Below are 15,688 nucleotides of genomic sequence, written 5' to 3' on the forward strand. Positions count from 1 at the left end.
GTAGCCAAATGATTTATTTCCGACAGTTGTCAAAACCTGAGTTACCTGACAACCTTGTTAATTAGCTTTATTCTTGTGCTTCACTAAAAGGAAGTTTCTCTGCTGTTTCCTTGACCTGGTAAAAGGAGGTTCTGAATCAGACTTTTTCTCTCTTCTTTGGGACCATTTTTTTTTCCATCCTGATAAAGCAGTGGAATATGCTGATTTTGCCTAAGAACAGAATCTACTGAAGGTTTATGTAAGTTTGCAATGAAATGCAAACCTTTAATTTTATAATACTCGAACCTCACCTCAAGATATTTTGAAAATTTATTATGATGTATATATATAATGATCTAAATTTATACTTATGAAATAATTTTTATAAGAAAAAATTATAATACTCTCCGATTGGATAATATCTTACAAATTGGATGTAACTCTCCACAAATCTTCTCTTTCCAGCAACCTTCTTTTGACCCTTGTCATAGATTTTCACCTTTAGTTTGCCTTTAGCAGACACAGCTGAACGTCTCAATTCTTAACCAAGGCTCCTTGACCATGTTCAGAGCTAAAAATATGTATAACTTCTAGTAAGTAAGATATTTCTTCTGACAATAACCAAAAAAAAAAAAAAACAAATTTGATCTCATCCGGGTTTTTTTCTGACCGATGTCCCACAGAGTTATCCCTTTAGCTTTGGTGCTGCCTGAAAAACCATAGATGCATGCTTGGTAGATATGAGCATGTAAACTTTGTCTTAAGAGCTCTGAAATGGGCATTTTTTGCTCCAGGAATCTGAATGCTCTTTCCAGGCTAGCTGGTTTGTAAGATTCAACAAGCTGCTACCATAGGCAATGAGGCAAAGCACCATCTAGCTGACCCCTGAGACAAATTTTAGTGCAACAATGTTCATCTGATATTATGGTTCTGCTAGAGACATTAACACCATGCATCATAGTAGACCTTCATCAGGTAAAAACCACTAGCTTCATTCCCCATCATAATATCTGTGAAAAGTTAAACAATATAATTAAAACAAGAAGAGGAAGAAGAAAATCATAAGGCATTACCATCATTGTTGTCTTCACACGAGATAATATCACTATTGCCATTCCGCCCCCGAAGGCCGGGGTTTGCTCATAATTTTAATCTTTCATTTTCTACAATTTTCTACATAAGGCAATTATGCTATTGTATCAGAACTGGAGATGAACCTGTCAAGGAAGATCCTAGCAGGGCTTCCGTTTTGTCAGTTTGGGTACTGCTTCCAAGGCGTCCAGGTGTTTTTAAACTTTGTGCCATGAAAGCGTGACCAATTTCTGAAGAAAGTTAATAACATATGTCAAACCAACAAGTAAAACTATCCATGAGACATTCTGGCAATGGCAACTTCAAGAACATAGCAACCGATCTATTTCAAGTTTTTGTTTGGTACAAAAGAAACTATCACCTGAAAATTAGAGGAGTTATATAGATATTGAAATTTGAATATCATATCTATTGAATATCATCTCTTAAAAATAATAATTACATAAATTAATTAAATTAAACTCCAAATTCTATTATTTCAAGTTTCAAAGTTTGTAATACCAATTACATGTTATTATCGTGTAAAAACTTGGAAAACATACTTTTTTTTTAATTTCTTTTTCTACATTGCAATTAACCAAAATGAAGATGAGGTCCAAGTGCACCAATACAATAAAGCTGGCTAGTTTCTCGTATTATTCATAGGGAAAATGAAGGCTTTTGGTTACCATTTCCATATCATTGCAAAAGAAAATTAAAAAAAAAAAATTCTGATATTCCCTTGCAATTGCATCCATGAGGAAGTTGAAAATACATCAAAGTTAGGTTTAAAGAACACTACCAGATAATTATCAACTCAACAAAATGTCACATTTTACAAGCAGAAGTGCCTAAGCCTATATTACCCAAAACTTGTTTGGCAGCCAATCACCACAAACTCTGGATTTTTCTCAATCCTCACTTCTCTTCTTCTTCTTTTTCTCTTTCTTGGTCTGCACTTCAGTTTCTTCTTCTTCCGCATGCTTTCTTTTCTTCTTTTTCTTCACTCCTACTTCAACATTCTCCCCATCCTCAGCCTGATATTTCTTCTTTTTCTTCTTTTCCTTTTCCTTTGGAGATGGCTCTTCACTTTCTGGTTCATTTCCATTAGTTGGCAAACCTGCCTCCTGATCAGCTTTCTTCTTCTTTTTCTTCTTCTCTTTCTTTTCTTCAATAGCAGGAGCTTCTGCTTCCCCTGCCTGAGAAGGTTCTACTTCAACCTTTTTCTTCTTCTTTGGGACTGTGTCTTGCTCATCAAGAGCAATGGAGTTTGTTGTTTGCCCAAGAAGAGAATCTGCTGCAGGATTGTAAGTCTGTATACAGCAACTGTGTCAAAATAAACCACCTAAAGAAGGACAAAAAAAAACACTAAAAGCAACAAATGATGAAATTCAGATGCAGAAACCTTGGCCAGAGTTATCAACCCAGCCCCCTTCTTCCTGTCCTTGTCATAGACTTCAATCTTAGGCTTGCCTTTAGCTGAACCAGCAGATCGTCCCAATTCTTTTCCTTCAAGAGCCCTTAATCTTGCTTCAAGCTACAAAGTATAGAGTGCAAGAAATACCTTACATTTTTTTTGGAAAGGGGGAGGGGGGGCGCACGGGGAAAAATAAGCCAAACACAAGTTTATGATTTACCTTGGCTCGGTTCTCAAGTCCCATAGAGTTATCTTGGTCGTCTCCAAGGGCATCACATCTAATTGCCAATGCAGCCTTAGCAGCAAGTGATCTGGAAATCTTCCCCTTGTGCTTTGGTGCTGCCTGACCAACCAAGGATGCATGGTAGATAAGCCCATATTTGGGAGTTGAATGCTTTGTCTTAAGAGCTCTGAAGAGAGCCTTTTCGGCACCAATAATCTGAACAGTACTTCCAGGCTGCTTTGCAAGATTTAACAAGCTGCCACCATGAGCAATGAGGCGAGCACCAACAAGTTCACCAACAAGAGCAGTCAAGTTTGGTGCAACAGTGTTCATTCGGCTCTTTAAATAATCATACAGCTGAGCTCTGTATTCAGCAAGTGACAGAACCTGATCACATAGTTCTTTAATATTCATAAGATCAAGGTCATTAACTTCAGTTCCCATGGATATGACTGCTGTCTCCTTTAATTCTGTCTCAACTTCTTCTGGTAATATCTGTGAAAATTTAAGCAACAAAACTCTGTAAAAAAAAAGGAAAAAGTTTCCTTCAAGCACTTCATGTCAAGCTCAACAGTGAGGACAATACGATTTTTCACAAGCTACTGGCAAGCTTCATATTGATGGACTGGAACACTTGGTAAACAAGCTTGAGGTATTAACTTACTGATTAGTGAATCAAAAGTCTTACCTCAGAGAAGTCAAGCTTGGCGGCATTAGCACGGTCACCCATTAGCTTCACTGTCTTGGCATAAAGGATATTGTCCTGTACAATCTTGGTAAGCTCTGGAAAATGCCAACCATACCATTCGTGAATCCTCATTGCATATATGTTGAGCTCTTTATCAAGATCATCAAGCAAGCCAATGGCTTGAACAATCATTGTATCAACCTAAAACAATACGAGTAAAGTATACTGTCACAATAGCTCTAGAGAATCAAATGTCTTAAAATTAAGTAAGTTCTTTAAAAACAGAACAAATATTAGATAGCACATGAATTCCACCTTATAGTGGCACACCATCACCCCATATTAATGCCTCTATCATGAAACTTCAAAGCCAAATAAGAGAGATGCAATTGCTTTCGAAGAGATTAATGCTTTTAAGCATTTTGAGAGAATAAGACATAAAACATAAACAGGAAATTCTTTTTTAATGAGTCCTTAATCAGTATCTTATATAACACCATATTACTTACACGTTAAAGAATTAGCTTTAGGAAAATGCTCAACTCATTTTACATTTTTTATTGCTTCATCCAGTGATCAATAAGGTCACTGATGTCAAATCAAACAACTGCAATGATCTACTGCCTAGACTGTAAACTGAAATTTTACCTTGCTAAACTTAACTCTCCTCTGGAGTCTTGAATCTTACACCAACTTATTTATATACTACTATCATTGGGAATTGTTCAACGAAGTCCTCACAGAAAAAGCTCCCCATTCTAAAGGAAACAGACAATGCTTAATCAAGGGAACAAGAAATTGTTATTACTTATAAGTACCTTATCAGCACTGAACTTCAGCTTATATCTAGACAGGCTATGAGACAAACCCAAACTCATCGGAGCCAAATCTTGAGCACCTAGACCAGATATGAGTTCTGTCAACTGAGTTCTCACACCTCTCAGCAACTCCATAACAGCGGTATTGTGAATGCAATCAATTTTCTGCAGACAAGTAATTACTTCTATTTAAATAAGATTCAACTGAATGGAACAGAAAGAATATCACCATAGAATCCCCATATCAAGAGTATTAACAGACCAGTTTTTCCTTAATTGCATTTCCAAGCTTTGAATCAGCCACTCCTAATGTTTCACCATTGCAATGAGCACGCAAGAATTTGCGTAGACCTTTGCTGGGTGTGCTTTCAAGTAGTTTGGTTGCAGCTTCCAAAGCTTCTGCTGTGTTTTCAAACTTGGAAAAGGCTTTCAATGACACAACCTAACAATATTAAAAAAAATTGATCAGCTCCTTAGTTAAAGGAGATCCATAAGGCATGATACTAACATGAAGGAAACAAATTTGCTCACAAACCCTAAAAAGTCATACCTTTCTTGCTGAGTCAGCAGCCAAGAATTCCTTTGACAAGTCCTGCAACAACAAAACCCAAATTTCAATACAAACTTGGAACTGAAAAGTTCCATAAACTAAAAAATAAAGCCACTAACTTCATTTAATCAAAGTACTTTGTACACAGTTCATAACCCCATAAAAAAAGCATCTTCCTCTTAATGCTCACAAGATTTGAAGATGAAATTACCTCAACTTTATTTAGCTTCCCTTCATCCAATACTTTGAAAAGGGCAAAGCCCGCCGGAGTCTCGAACAACACAAGCATTTCTCAATCTTCCAAAAAAAAAAAAAACACCTGAGAAACTATAACCATAAACTTACTGTTAACAACATAATCAAACTTCAAGTTCAAACCACTAAACTTAGAGGCCCAAATCATGAAAAAAAAAATTATCCAGATCATAAAATTACCTCTTTAATTCGTAATCACAAACAAAACTGCTAAAAATACAATATTTAGGCGTTTTTAAAGGAACCCATTAGAGTTGAAGTTACAGAAAACAAAACCAAGAATCCCAATTAGCATCATCACAAAGAAGTAATAGGAAACCAATATTAAACAAACAAGGTAATGAGCAGTGATGAAATGCAACCTTGTTCAAGAAGAAACCCTTAATTCCTTTACCTAAGTCCTGGTTTGGTCTGCTTCGTTGTTGAAAAATAAAGAGGGAGTGATGGCGGTGAACGGAGGTTTAGGGTTTTAAACCACCGCTTATATAGCCGTATTATTCATAAGGGTACTTTGGTAATTATGTTAAAAGTCCCACCGGTAAAATCAACAGAATTGACGACGCTGATGACATCACAAACTTTACTAAAACTAATCATAGCCGTTCATAGTATACTTTAAAACAAAAGTGATTTAAACCAAAGAAATAGTTGTTCATTTTGAGAGAAAATAATTTGAACTATTCACAAATGATGAATAAATAATAATGAATTAAGGCTAATTTTTTAATTATTAAAATATTTATTTATTTTTACATATTTTTATATAAGTTAATAATAATCACATTTTGTTTATAATAATAATAATGCTAATAAAAAATAAAATTTTAATGTTCATGCCTTCAAATTCTTTGAATCATAATAGATTATTATTCAAAACATAATATTAAAAATAAAACTATTTCACTAATACAAAAAGGATCATTAATCATTTATATATTTTATATCATAATTTATTTAATTTTATTTAAATGGTTATATAACATAAAACAAATAATCTTAAAATCATTCACCACATGCATATATAAGTGATTAATATTAATCAAATATTTTATTTTTTAAAATATAAAATGCAAAAATGAGGTCGTAGTTAAAAATAAAATGCATCCTGTGGTATCTATGGACTATTATACTCCATTTACATGCTAAGCTTATTAAGTTCTGAAGCTGCAGTTGACACATCCTCAGGTGCTGTATCTTTCTTCTCTTTGTCGGGCAACATTGCCTCCTGGTTGAAGCTTGGTGTTTGTCTTGGTTGTGGGGCTGAACACACTGGTATAACTGATCTTATTCTAACAGGCGGTGCCACCATGGAACTGGAATGCATACCACCAAGATTGATTCTTTCAAACCTTGGTCTGGCTGAAAATGGTGGAGCTCCACTTCTCATTCTTGGGGGGACAGGTACCTGAGTTGTCAGCTTTTGCGTGTTCGGTCTTGTGGAAGATATTGGGCTGACTGTTCTGATCATCACAGGAGCTGCTGCCGAGGATGGTGTACTAGAATTTCTGTAACTGGCTCTTGGGGGATGCTGTGGTCTAAGATGAGAAGACTCGAAAGCATGTGGATTTTGAAACTGGTAGTTGACAGGCCGGGTACCAGCATCCAATTTCCTATGACCATTTTCACCTTTGCTTTCCAAGTCAACATTCTTCTGTTTGTGATCTTCTTGTTTTGATTCCTCCATACCCAATTCAACATTAGTTTGAGCAGCAACAGGGGGATCTCTAACTACAGGCGGAGAGTGTTTGGATGATTCTTCTTTGACCTCCTCAGGTATCTCTTGAATAGTCACTGTAGACCTACCCATGATTGGTTGTGAAGCTGTATGATTAGAGAAGCAAAGAGAAGGGCATGAGGTAGCAATTGCAAGCCTGGGAGCCGTAAGGATAGGCTTTTGGTCCCTAGCTTGAAATGACAGATGATGATCCGGATGTAAACTAGACTGCACGTATGGAAGAATCTGAGGGCTAGCAGCAGGAACTGGAGAAATGGGAAATGTAAACAGGTGGTTTTGAAGCTGTAATAATTGTTCGTGCTGCCACATTTGGTATATGGGCATGGCTATTTCAGGGGAAAAACTAGGGTAAGGCCAACTTTGACCCTGCATAGAATATAAGCTTGGGGTTGGTGGGGTTAGGTCTATACATACATGAATTGATCTCTGCTTTTCATACTGACAATCATTTTGCAAAGATTGCATTGCTTCTGATGGTCGTAATGATGAAAGGAAACGAGCAATGACAACTTGCTCTTGTTCTTCTTTTCCTTTAGACTCCAATGAAGGTGATGAAGACGAAGATGAGCCATGGTGAGACACTGCAGGCACAATGATATATTAGAATGTTCATGCTAAAGTTAAGTTAGGTTGGGGTACACGCAAAACATGCACACAAAAACACCTACAGAATTAAGCGATTTAAGTAAAACTTCAAGCCATAGAAATTGAATAAGAAAGTTTTCCACTAACAACTAACCATAAAATGATTTTTTAAGCTTTGATTGAAATACTTTTGTTGTGAATGAATATAAAGAAACATATATCTAAAGAAATAGCATGGTATTATGTACTAATACTTATGTTTTCTTCATTGTCTAACCCCAAAAGCCCCCGCCCCTCCATGCGGTTGTTTGATTCTAAATGAAGTAGAGCCTTTAATAAAGAAGACAGGAATCATACATTTTCTCAAGGTTGACCATGCAGCCATTGCTGCATTCTTCTGCGCTTGTTTCTTAGTCCTAGCAGGTTCCCCCATAAAGCTCATCCCTCCAAGCTCAACCATTCCTGAAAAAATAGGAACATGGCCTGGTCCAGATCGAACAGTGGCGTAGACTGGAAGGTTTAAGCCAGCTCTATGAGCAGTCTCTTGAAGCAAGTTTTTATAGACACCAGTTTTATCCTGTGCAGTACACACAAGCTCAAGATTTTATTTTATTTTATTCTCCTAGAACAAGCTGAACAAGTGAACAGCAATACAAGGACACAAATTAAGTTAGCCACAGATCCAGCTCAAAGAGAGGGGGGAATACACTTAAGCACCCAGATTTTTTCGAGCATCCCCATCACTTATATAGAACTACAATTGGTAATGTAATGGATTCAAAAACTTCCTATAAATAGATCAGCAATTTTGAATAAGTCATCAAAAACCAAATCCAGAAAACATCGTTTTAAAAGGAAAGCTTTAACACAATAAATATGCTATGCAAGCATGCAGATATTTGAACCACAAGGTATTTTAAACCTCAGATACCAACACATAATGTATGGTTGCAACTAAAATCTTCCAACTGAGGACTGTCAAATCTCATCAAGTTCAAGGATGCACCAGATGATTACCTCAACTTCTAAATTAAACCCTTACATATATTCCATTTTTCAACAATAAAAACAAGTTAAGTCATTGCTTCCTTAATTTAAGTTTAAGATATGGTATTGGCATCTCTAAGGTTGACAAGTTACCAAAGAAAAAGCATTGTTAATAGAGATAAAAAATGCCAACACAAAGAAGGTGTTCTTCATTAGTCAAAATCAATCTGAGAAATACTTAAAACAAGAGTAGGTTTTGGTAGATATGGTCAGTTAGCTGTTACTGAAGCTTAGTTGAAGATGAATCAAATTGAAGAGTTAGATCTCCAAGAACACTGGTACAGATCATTAATATCATCCATTAAGAGGAACTAAAAGTTACTGTTTTGTCTTTGACAATGATCAAAGCAGTGCCTAAGACTAGGAAGAAGCATGACAACAAAATGATTGCTGATTGCAAATTTCGGTAGGAAACTGGCATCTAGGTAGCTATAACTAGGAAAAGAATAAAACTTCAGTTGAATGCATACCAAAACTCTTGCAGCCAATGCTCTGGACAGGCCTCTGTTGGCAAGTGTATTTAGAGCTACTTCGGCTGCAGCATGTTCTGCGTGTCTCAAAGTAGAGCATAACATAGGGCTTTCAAAAGTCTCTCCATTAAAGTTGACAGTAGCTTTAAATCGAGGAGCATGATCAGGTCCTTCCCGGATGCATGAATAAGACGGCAGATTAAAGCAACTTCTTTGAGCCAACTCTTGCAATTGGTTCTTATACATACCTAGACACATAAGACTTATATCTGCCAGAAGATATAACCACTGAAGACCATACTGAAATTTTCAACCCTAAAATTGAAATGAAAAATCAATGATTTAACTTCTCTTTCATCTAAAACATTTAGTAACCAAAAAACACAAAAGGAAGATAAAAAAAAAAAAAAACAAACAAACTAGTATTCTATTATCAAATCTTTACTTTTCTTCCAGGTAATGTAAGATTTCATCAAATTCTCAAGTGTCCCTCTCAAACTGTATAGAAAAAGATAAATCCAGAATTAATCAAAACAGCTAAAAAAAACCAATGGACCAAATTCCACATTTATCAATCTAACATCAAAATCCGTATAACAAGATCATAGGACTCATAAGAAACTTAAAACCTCCATTTGGCAGCTAATAAACTGTTCAAAATCTTATTATAGTTCAAATGATCAAAATTAAGAAACCTAAAACTCCATTGGGCAGCTAACAAACAGTTCAAATAAGGTGCTTTTGACTATAGTTCAAATTATCAAAACCACCGAACTTGCAAAGACCTGCATTTTCTTTCCGTTTCCTACACTTTCTAACCAACCAAACAAAACCCAAAGTTTCAATAACACCCGCCAGAATACCAAAAAAAAAAAAAAAAAGCACCTTGTTCACATGATCTAAACAACCAAATTCGTAAATAAAACAACATAACAATTCAAAGCAAAGAAAAAAACAAAATTTTAAACATAAATCAATCTGCGTATAAACCAAAATTTAAATATGAAAAAAAAAAAAAGAAAGAAAAGGGTAACTGACCTTCTGGGAATCTAAGCTTTCTCGGTATTTCTTTATTCTTGAGTACTTCAAAAAATCTCGGGAAAATGATCGGAAAAAAATCTGGGTTTTAGTGAGAAAGTAATGCTACTAGTAAAAAAAAATTGAAATTTCACTTCATTCCAAAATATAAAAGAATTTTTTTTTTCTGTTGAAATTTTGGTTTCTCCGTCTAAGGTTTTAGAGAGTGACGATGACAAAAAGATGCGAAATTTACAAACAAAAAAGCAAACTTTATGAATTTTATAGTACGTGATGTTATATATATATATATATATATATAAAATAAATTTTTCCTACTTGGAAATTGAAATTGAAATTAAAATTAAAATAGTATTTTTACTTTTAAAATACTAGCTTTTGATTTTTTTTTTTAATTTTCAATTTACATACTTTAACACTGGTAATTTTTTTATAATTTTTTCTCCGAACTTCAATTTTTTGTTATTTTTATTTCTTATTAATTATTAATTATCATATTTAAAATTATCAAATCCACGGACAAAATCACATAATGCTAATGTCTATCTTCCAATATGTACTACAATCAAACCAAAACTCCATCTTTATTCTCTGAAGTTAAGATGCATGAAAAGAAAAGGAATTACAAAAAGGATTCTTAGCTAAAGAGAAAATATCATTAGGGAAAGCTTATTGTAGTACATAACATGGGCATCCCTTAACACGACTTCATTATAATGACACCAAACAAATTATATAAAGTTGCTCAAAAGCAGGTATGAAACAGAGACACAGGTGGATTGACCACAGTTGATTGATCCCATAGGAAATACTTATATCAGTGCTTAAGCCTAGTTTAATAATAATAATAATGATAATGTTAATAATCTCCAATAGTTTCTTTTCATACTGTTGTGCCACGATATTTTCTTGCAGCCTCTCTGCTGTCAATAGTTCTGGTATAATTGTCCGTTGGACGAGATGAAAAATTGAAGTTGCCATATCTCCTTTCAGCTTCCTTGCTGTCAATGGTTTCAGGGTAGGTATTTCTCTTTGGCCTTGTTGAGGCCGTTCCTGTATACCTGGAAGGTGGAGGAGTAATACCTGAAGAAGGGTTGACAGCTTCCTTCAAGTATCCGATGGCTGTGTTGATGTCGCTTGTTGGTTCGCTGAGGTTAGCCCCTTGTCCCGCTGACCCTGCCCCATTACTTGGCTTACCCCATGCACCACCGGTGCTCATAGTTGGCTCCAGATATTTCTCTCTTTTGAAGGGATCATAATAGTTATCTCTTAGGGTATAACCACTTGGATTCTGCCCTTCCTTGCTCGACTTACTTTGATCACCAGAACCAGGCTTAGCATGATATGAAAGAGGATTAGGCCTCTGAATCGAATTTGTAAGACTTGAAGGCCCATACTGTTTATCTTCTTGAGAGCAAACATGATTGGAAGAACTATTCCACTTACCCGGATCAACATCACCAAAGTCAATCAGAACATCAACTTTCACAGGAGTGCTTTGTTTGTATCCAGGGACAAAATTAGGTACCTCAACGATCTCGGTTTTTGTAACATATACCTGCTGGGACACAAGATCCGAGGTATAGCTTGTTTTGCTCCATTCCTCTTTCCTTGGAGGTACAGTACTATTGTCGGTTACGTAGCCCCCCAAATATGTATAACCATGACCAGACATTTCCGAACTCTTAAGGTTGGAAATTTCCTTTCGTTTTTCAAACCACTCTTCGAAATTTTCCTAACTTATCAATGATGTTTGAAGCTCTCCTTATATAGAAAATTTTGTTCTTTAGCTTAAAACTGAATGACGAAAGATTCAACAACATCTTTTGTGTGGGAATTATGTTCTTTTCATTTTTTTTTTGGATAATGACTTCCATTTGCTTCCTGAAATATGCAATCCGATAACTACTCCGATAAGAAATGGTCCTTCACTCTGTAGAATATAGGGTCCAAAATTTTATGAGAATAAAAGAAAAAAGAAAGAGAGAATCACTTTAACTTGATGTGACCTCTGAAGATATAACCTCTGAAGACCATACTGAAATTTTCCACCCTAAAATTGAAATGAAAAAATCAATGATTTAAATTCCCTTTCATCTAAAACATTTAGTAACCAAAAAAAAATAGTATTCTATTATCAAATCTTCACTTTTCTTCCAGGTAATGTAAGATTTCATCAAATTCTCAAGTGTCCCTCTCAAACTGTATAGAAAAAGATAAATCCAGTATTAATCAAAACAGCTAAAAAAACCCAATGGACCAAATTCCACATTCACCAATCTAACAGCAAAATCCGTATAACAAGATCATAGGACTCATAAGAAACTTAAAACCTCCATTGGGCAGCTAACAAACTGTTCAAATTTTACTATAGCTCACATGATCAAAATTAAGAAACCTAAAACTCCATTAGGCAGCTAACAAACAGTTCAAATGAGGTGCTTTTGACTATAGTTCAAATGATCAAAACCACCAAACTTGCAAAGACCTTGCATTTTCTTTCCGTTTCCTACACTTTCTAACCAACCAAACAAAACCCAAAGTTTCAATAACACCCGCCAGAAAACCAAAAAAAAAAAAAAAAAGCACCTTGATCACATGATCTAAATAACCAAATTCGTAGATAAAACAACATAACAATTCAAAGCAAAGAAAGAATAAAATTTTAAACATAAATCGATCTGGGTATAAACCAAAATTTAAATATGAAAAAGAAAAGAAAGAAAAAGGTAACTGACCTTCTAGGAATCTAAGCTTTCTGGGTATTTCTTTATTCTTGAGTACTTCAAAAATTCTCGGGAAAATGATGGGAAAAAATCTGGGTTTTAGTAAGAAAGTAATGCTACCAGTAAAAAAAGAAAAAATTGGATTTTTCACTTACATTCCAAAACATAAAAGAAAGCTTTTTTTTTTTTCATTTTTTCTTTATGTTAAAATTTTGGTTTCTCTCTGTCTACAGTTCTAGGGAGTGAGGATGAGAAAAGATCCGAAATTAACATACAAAGAAGCAAACTTCGTTGAGTTTTATAGTACGTGATGTTATTTATTTATATATATATATATATATCGTAATACTCAACCCAAATAATAATCGGGTTAAATTAATAATAAATTCTTTCAATTTATTAAGATATTATTTAATAAAAAAAAAGATTTAAGTATTAAATGAAAGAAAATCTAACTATCGTAAAACAAAAAAGGAAATAGAGTTTTTTTTTTTCATCTTCCTTAGGGTTAGAGAATATGAAAAATTAAGTTGGAGATTCACAATCAAAGGCTATAATCAAGTTAATCTCTTAAAGGTGATTATATGCCCTCTTTTTATTTGAAAGAAATATTAAGTTGATTGCTATTATTTGGAGTTAAAATTTTGAGAAAAAAAATCAAGAAAAATCATGAAATTCTTCATTAATCTTGATGATCTATTTAGGTAAATTACTGGACTTTGTTTATTTCATGTTCTTAAGATTTATTGATGATTATTAAATGAAGTTTGAATGTTGAAAGTAAGGATTTGAGTTTTTAAAGATTGAAAAATAAATTTTATTTTTGGATGAGATATTATGATCTGTAATAATGAATTAAAATAGAATTTCGCATTAATAGATAGATTATTGCTATGATTATTATATATCATTGGAAAGTATGTTGAATCTACTTTTTAATGAAATAAGCGAAATTGAATTTGGAGTTTCTTGTGAATAATTATATAATTTTTATTAGAAGGTATGTAATCTGTTTGACAGCAGTATATGACGAGGATTTCAAAAATTGTTATAATTAATCTACAAGAAATTACGAGGTGTGCCATATATGATTCTTATCAAGTCTAATTTCTAACGCATTAAAGAGATCATAATTTCGATTTAGATATATTGAGATATGACTGTTTTAATGAAAAGAGGTCAGGCTGTCAGTATTAATTAGTTAAGTTAACCCTTGTGTAACTTAGTTGATTTTTGTATAAATGGTCTCAAAAATGGTTGATTAAATTATGATATGTTGAAATGATCTTGGATAGGCCATTAATTATTTTGGGAGAAAAACTAAATGGTGGAATCGAATGAAAGTAAGTAGAATCTCACACACTTTGCTTGTTTTCGAAACTATGTATATATGTATGTTTCTAATTGAACGAATATTTTATTTCATTATTTTCAATGTGTGAAAATAGGATAAAGCATATGATTATTTTGTGTTTCTTTATATAAACGGTGAATCATGCTTATGAATGAAATGAGAAAATAGTTTATATTTAAAAAATAATTTTATGATAGCTACGTTTTTATATCCCTGAGAAATGGGATCATCGATACTAGAACTAGTTCTACGACCCTGACTAACAGGTAATAGTAGTTAGCAAAGACATGATCATACGACCCTAGTAAACGGGTAATAGTAGTTAGCGTATACACTGGCTAATGGGTTATAATAGTTAGCAATGATTATGAGAATGAAATTGTCGATACGACCAATGTCACAGGTTATAGCAGTGACCGTAGCTAACGATAAACTATTGATAATGATGATTTTATGATTATGATTATTTGCGATGATTTTTAATGATTGATCAATGATTTGGTTTGATTATGATATTTGAATGATAGCATATTTTATAATGATTTATGAAGTGACATATTTTGACATTGATTTATGAATTTATGAAATATTTGACAAAAAAATGATCTTGAAATATTTTGATATTATGATTTGATGAATGTTTTGAATGATTTATATGATGTATAAGAAAAGATACTTGATCTAGTAAGGTGTGTGAGTCTATACTTACTAAGCTGTGGTTTGTTCATTCTCTTTTTACTTTTTCTTTATAGATGACTAAGTGATAAGTTTGGTTAGTCTTGTGTGATGCTAGAAGATGAAATAGGAAAGATTACTTAGTCGTTGAAGAATATGTTGACCAATGAAATCTTAAGAGATAGTTTTGTATTTTATATGATTTGTATTTACACATATAAAGATGTATCATCAGTTGCATTAAAGATATGAATTTTACTTAGATTGTTTTATTGAAGAATTTTAGAATGTTTAAAAACGAAGGTTTCGTATTACTTTGAGATTTTCTTCAAAGTAATATGACCGTGCTATGTCTTGATCTCGAGGTGTGATATATATAATATAATTTTTTTCTACTTGAAAATTGAAATTAAAATTAACATAGTATTTTTATTTTTTAAAATACTAACTTTTGATTTGAAAAAGAAAATCTCAATTTACCTGCTTTTAACACTTGTAATTTTTTAATAATTTTTTTTAGACTTTAATTTTTATTATTTTTATTTTATACTAATTTATTAATTATCATATTTAAAATTTCAAATTTAAATCAAGTAAAATTAATATATACCTTTCAATATGTACTACAATCAAACCAAAACCTCATCTCTGATCTCTTAAGATGCATGAAAAGAAAAGAAATTACAAGAAGTATTCATAGCTAAAAAATATCTATAAGGAAAGCTTATTGTAGTACATAACAGGGCATCCCTTGACACAACTTCATTATAATGACATCAAACAACTATATAAAATTGCTAAAAAGCAGGTATGAAACAGAGACACAGGTGGATTAACCATAGTTGATTGATCCCATAGGAAACACTTATATCAGTGCTTAAGCCTAGTTTAATAATAATAATAATCTCCAATAGTTTCTTTTCACACTCTTGTGCCAGGATACTTCCGAAAGCAGTAACTACGTTGCACCAGACAACTCTCTCTTGTGACGGGGCCACCTCCTAGGGTATAACCACCTCCACCTACTGGGGTATAACCACCTCCACCACCTCCACCT

General features: G+C 33.5%; 3 protein-coding genes across 10 annotated transcripts; all 3 read right to left on the bottom strand.

The window, feature by feature from the left end:
- Nucleotides 1-1,765: 1,765 nt before the first annotated feature.
- On the bottom strand, nt 1,766-5,456 carry LOC111294574 (putative nucleolar protein 5-1). Of its 6 annotated transcripts, none has more exons than XM_022887959.2 (10): nt 5,396-5,456; nt 5,182-5,208; nt 4,958-5,043; nt 4,747-4,788; nt 4,459-4,638; nt 4,197-4,361; nt 3,379-3,579; nt 2,688-3,185; nt 2,456-2,587; nt 1,766-2,363 (listed from the first exon to the last, which is right to left on the bottom strand). In XM_022887959.2, the coding sequence occupies exons 3-10, from the start codon at nt 5,033-5,035 to the stop codon at nt 1,962-1,964; spliced, it is 1,698 nt and encodes a 565-aa protein (XP_022743694.1). In that variant the 5' UTR covers nt 5,036-5,043; nt 5,182-5,208; nt 5,396-5,456; the 3' UTR covers nt 1,766-1,961. The 6 variants fall into 6 exon arrangements, with proteins under 6 accessions (XP_022743694.1, XP_022743695.1, XP_022743691.1 ...); XM_022887960.2 differs by having other exon boundaries at nt 5,364-5,456; XM_022887956.2 differs by lacking the exon at nt 5,182-5,208.
- A 570-nt stretch (nt 5,457-6,026) lies between these two features.
- On the bottom strand, nt 6,027-10,133 carry LOC111294100 (uncharacterized). Of its 2 annotated transcripts, XM_022887275.2 has the most exons (5): nt 9,877-10,133; nt 9,284-9,336; nt 8,839-9,153; nt 7,679-7,898; nt 6,027-7,317 (listed from the first exon to the last, which is right to left on the bottom strand). In XM_022887275.2, the coding sequence occupies exons 3-5, from the start codon at nt 9,094-9,096 to the stop codon at nt 6,137-6,139; spliced, it is 1,659 nt and encodes a 552-aa protein (XP_022743010.2). In that variant the 5' UTR covers nt 9,097-9,153; nt 9,284-9,336; nt 9,877-10,133; the 3' UTR covers nt 6,027-6,136. The 2 variants fall into 2 exon arrangements, with proteins under 2 accessions (XP_022743010.2, XP_022743009.2); XM_022887274.2 differs by lacking the exon at nt 9,284-9,336.
- Nucleotides 10,134-10,401: 268 nt separating this feature from the next.
- On the bottom strand, nt 10,402-12,843 carry LOC111294277 (uncharacterized). Of its 2 annotated transcripts, none has more exons than XM_022887536.2 (2): nt 12,615-12,843; nt 10,402-11,809 (listed from the first exon to the last, which is right to left on the bottom strand). In XM_022887536.2, the coding sequence occupies exon 2, from the start codon at nt 11,549-11,551 to the stop codon at nt 10,760-10,762; it is 792 nt and encodes a 263-aa protein (XP_022743271.1). In that variant the 5' UTR covers nt 11,552-11,809; nt 12,615-12,843; the 3' UTR covers nt 10,402-10,759. The 2 variants fall into 2 exon arrangements, with proteins under 2 accessions (XP_022743271.1, XP_089599207.1); XM_089743081.1 differs by having other exon boundaries at nt 10,402-11,929.
- Between the last annotated feature and the right edge of the window lie 2,845 nt (nt 12,844-15,688).

Source organism: Durio zibethinus, chromosome 14 (genome assembly GCF_047325235.1).
Source record: "Durio zibethinus cultivar Kanyao isolate XHJ-2024 chromosome 14, ASM4732523v1, whole genome shotgun sequence".
NCBI lineage: Eukaryota > Viridiplantae > Streptophyta > Magnoliopsida > Malvales > Malvaceae > Durio > Durio zibethinus.